We start from the raw sequence: 4,398 nt of genomic DNA, 5'->3' as shown, positions 1-4,398 counted from the left end.
TGGAAGAATAATTTTGCTACAGTCTACAGGCTGTTAGGTAAATGGGTATATGAGCCGACACTAGCCCATGTTAACATGGGCATATAAATGGTATGGTGAAGTCAGAAAATCTATATCTTGATTTTAATTATTTTAATTTTCATACAAATCGGATTTTATAAAATTTATTTTGTATGAAAATTAAAAAAATTAAAATGATGATATCAAATTTCTTACTTCATCATACCATTTATATGCATATGTTAACATGGGCTAGTGTCGGCTCATATACCCATTTACCAAACACCCTGTATATGCGAAGTAAAGTCTACTAGCGGTGGTTTTAACGTAAAATGTAGTTGACTTGTAAAGATATCCGATACTCAAAAATAAAGTGTCTCACGTAGAATCTTATCAACATGTGATTCCGAAGTGCTTATTTATGTGAAGTCTAGTGTAACAACCTAAAATATCCGAGTTGTCAGTGCGATATCAGTTATCTCCTCGATTTAAGGAAATTCTACTGACCGAAGTCCAATATCGTGGGTTATGCCAAAAATAATAATGGCAAAAACTCAGTAACTAATCTAATTTTGGCAAAAGTAGCGGTTTGCAAACCGATCCCAGTTAATTTTGGGCAGTTTCTTTAAATGTTTCAACAATTCATCGAAGGTCTTGTTTGAAAAAAGAGTGGATTTATATGACTAAGTTTTTTGATACGGGAAAGTTAATTTAATTCCCTGAGACGACTACAACGAAAATCCATGTAGCCGGTTCATTGGTTGAATGCCATTAGTTTTAAAACAATAGGCCGTTTGAGTTGTTTCTCCTCGCCTTGGCAATGACAATCGCGGTAATTGCCAGTCTAACAATAATTAGTCTCCATAGCTAAACCTTTTCTAGTTAGATGAAGGTAGCTACCACCTGGAATGCTACCGCATTCGTCGAAATACAATTTGTTGGTAGCCACTTCATTTTCAAATGAGCGTGTTTTGAGTGTGAGTCACACTGTACACTGTGTCCAGTAATTATACCCCCTAAAATTATTTAGGGGGTACCTAGTAAACGGCTTTTCTATTGTTTTATTTTGTTTTAGGATTGCAATACAATTCAGTTTCGTAACTGTAAAGAAAATCCACTTATCGCCGCGTGATAATATTGTCATTTGCCACATATTCGAGTTTATTTTTAACGAAGTCACGACTGTAGGTCACGTAACAGCACATACTGTATAACGCCCTATGCGCGTGTATCTTACGATTGGCACGTGATTTTCTCAATAGCCTCCTACTGATATAATCGCAGACTTCCGATCTATTTACAAATGAATAATTATTATTAATTATGCTTGCTTGGTAACTTAGATTACATCTCGGACGATCAAAGCAACATGCGCTTCCGAGGTCATGCGAATAAATCATGGACATGGTACACTGTGTTGGCAACAACTTATGCAATGAACTCTGACCTCTAAACTCGAACTTATGACCTCTATCCTGAATTCGATATTCACTACTTGTCTTTCAAACGAAAGCCATTTTATTCCTGAAGGCAACAAGTGGCTTAGTGTTTTTGAAACATGTTCATATTTGAACTCTCTATTATTTTTTTACACCCTGTATATTTTTATTATGATTTTTCAATGTTATTATGATAAATACATCTAGGACTGCTAAAATTTCAATGTTGTTTTTGTTTTATTTCAGTTATTTGGTATCGGGCGATGCGGACGGCAAATGCTACATTTGGGACTGGAAGACGACGAAACTATACAAGAAATGGAAGGCCCACGACGGGGTTTGCATATCGACCCTGTGGCACCCTCACGAGCCCAGCAAGATGCTGACGGCGGGTTGGGACGGCGTCATCAAGTACTGGGACTGAATAAAACAATTCATCCGTTTCCACGTCTTTAATTTCCCCTAACATGAACCACGAACCATAAATATTACGATAAAAATAACGCAAATAAACTATACAACATCTCTTAACATTTTTTTTACATTTTCTTTCATGCTAACATCAATTTGTCATGGCCGTCGGCAGGGGGCGGTGCGGGTTACACCTGCATCGGGAACTTGTAGGGTTCCTCGTACGCGATGTCGACCTTGTACTCCATGCTGCACTCCCTACAGGTTCCGTTCTCCAGGAACTGGTTGAAGCTTATGTTGTTTTCGTGGAACGCCTCGGTCAGGGCGGCGACGAGGCTGTCGATCATCTCGGGCGTGTGGTAGGGCCCGGGCGCGAACCGCAGGCGCTCCTCGCCGCGCGCCACCGTGGGGTAGTTGATGGCCTGCACGTAGTGGCCGCGCTTCATCAGCGATTCTGCGACCAGCGCCACCTTGTCGGCTCCATTGATCGGTACCGGGACTATGTGGCTCACGGACGGCAGCTGCGGCAGCCCTGCCACCAGCAGAGACAGCTTCAGGTACCGCACGATGGCCTGGTGCTTCGCTCTCAAGCTCCTGCCCTCCTCGCTGGCCAGCAGCCTGATGGCAGCCAACGAGCCGGCCAGCACGGGCGGCGGCAGCGCTGTCGTGAATATGAACCCGGGCGCCAGCGACCGCACCGTGTCCACCAGCAGCGAGGACCCGGCGATGTATCCCCCGACGTTCCCGTACGCCTTCCCGAGGGTTCCCGACACGATGTCTATTTTGTGTTGAATTCCTCTCTCCTCCCCTATACCCGCCCCGTGCTTGCCGTACAATCCCACGGCATGAACTTCGTCTACAAAAGTTAAAGCTCCGTACTCGTGCGCTATATTGCACATCTCTTCTAATGGACAAATAGCTCCACTCATGGAATGGACAGTCTCAAATACGACTAGTTTCGGTACCCCTTCGGGAGATTCTTCCAGTAATTGTCTGAGATGGTTCGGGTCGTTGTGCCTGAATATATGCTTCGGTGCCCGACTGTTGCGTATGCCCTGGATCATGGAGGCGTGGTTCCCGGCGTCCGAGTAAACGATGCACCCGGGGAGGATCCGAGCCAGAGTCGACAGTGTTGCATCGTTGGCAACAAAACAAGAGCTGAAGATCAGCGCGGCAGGTTTCTTGTGAAGGTGTGCTATCTCAGCTTCCAGCTTCTCGGTCATCTGGGAGTTGCCGGCGATGTTGCGCGTGCCGCCGGCGCCGGTGCCGTAGCTCTTGATGGCGTTGACGGCGGCGTCCTGCACGACGGGGTGGCGCGAGGCGCCGAGGTAGTCGTTGGCGCACCACACGGTGACGCGGCGGTTGGCGGCGCCCTCCAGCGCCTGCGGATACGCGCCGTCGGCCGCGAGGCGCGACACCTTGCGGAACACGCGGTACGAGTAGTCCTTCTTCTTGGCGCTGATCTGCTCGTTGAAGAACTTCTCGTACTTGTACGGCATGAGCGTCTCCACGATGTCCTCGGTCATCTCCTTGGGCGCCTCCGAGATGATCGCGTTCTCCTTGATGAAGGGACACTTCGTCTCGTCGTTGCCGAGGGAGCGGAAGCCTCTCGAGATTATCGGGCAGTAGTTCCCGTATTGCTTCATCAGAGTTGCTCCGTAATTCCTTACGAAGGCTTGGTTGAGCGATCCCAAAAACGGACAGGGCATTTTATGTAATTCTTGGTAACACTCCGAACTCTCACCACACTTCAATATTACGATTACGGTGTACGATGTTTTTTATTTATGTTAAAACGTTGGCTCGCACTGTAGCCGAACGTTTTACAGAGTAAAGTTCAACTGGGGGCTCCTGCTACGGCACCTTTCATTTATAAAGTTTGTGTCGTCATATCGATTACGACCGACTGATGATAACTCACACACCTCACAATTTTGACCATTTCGCAACCACTTGGAGTTGCCATTGTAACGAAAGTGACGTTTAGGAATAGTAAGAAAATTGGTAATAATAACATTTTGCATTTTTAGGTTACAGAAAATTTGGTGAAATCCCTTGCTTCTGCCCTAGTTCTTAAAATTAATCAATTTAACCACAATTTTTCATTAAAAAATTCAATGTAACGAATGAATGAGTGAATGAAAAATTATTTTTTTTATGACACATGACAGTCAGTTTAGCCAACATAAAGATTTAACTAGTCCGAATCCGTCCGAAACGCTCACCACAGGATTTCGTGGAGCGAGGGTAGATAAAGAAAGCATGGTCGATCTGTTTTAATGCTTTTGTTTTAAATTGACTTTCTAAAGTGTAGTGAAGTGATAAATTTTTAAAAGCATTTAAACACTTTGAATTATGAGTGCATTGAGTGTCAAGATAACTGTTGTGTGGACAAAAAATAATATTTCTGTGTTCAACCGTTGAACACAGTTCAACGGGCCTTTAACTTTTTGAAATAAGCCCATAGTTTGATTGCCATTAAGAGCGTTTACGCGAAGCGCGGCGTTTCAAGGGGCATCATTGGAAATGATTCGCGCGCGGCGTTTTT

At 44.7% G+C, this 4,398-nt stretch overlaps 1 protein-coding gene across 1 annotated transcript; it reads right to left on the bottom strand.

Annotated features, from left to right (window-relative positions):
* Window positions 1–1,876: 1,876 nt before the first annotated feature.
* Alas (5-aminolevulinate synthase) lies at window positions 1,877–3,789 on the bottom strand. Its single transcript, XM_028322092.1, has one exon. The coding sequence runs from the start codon at window positions 3,557–3,559 to the stop codon at window positions 2,039–2,041; it is 1,521 nt and encodes a 506-aa protein (XP_028177893.1). The 5' UTR covers window positions 3,560–3,789; the 3' UTR covers window positions 1,877–2,038.
* Between the last annotated feature and the right edge of the window lie 609 nt (window positions 3,790–4,398).

The sequence above is a fragment of the Ostrinia furnacalis genome, unplaced genomic scaffold, assembly GCF_004193835.3.
Source record: "Ostrinia furnacalis isolate ACB-3 unplaced genomic scaffold, ASM419383v2 OfSCF7594, whole genome shotgun sequence".
NCBI lineage: Eukaryota > Metazoa > Arthropoda > Insecta > Lepidoptera > Crambidae > Ostrinia > Ostrinia furnacalis.
Note: the sequence above shows the minus strand (reverse complement) of the source record. Positions and strands in the feature narration are given on the sequence as shown.

Coding starts and splice junctions, on each gene's coding strand:
- Alas (XM_028322092.1), bottom strand. CDS start 3,559: ATGCCCTGTCCGTTTTTGGGATCGCTCAACCAAGCCTTCGTAAGGAAT.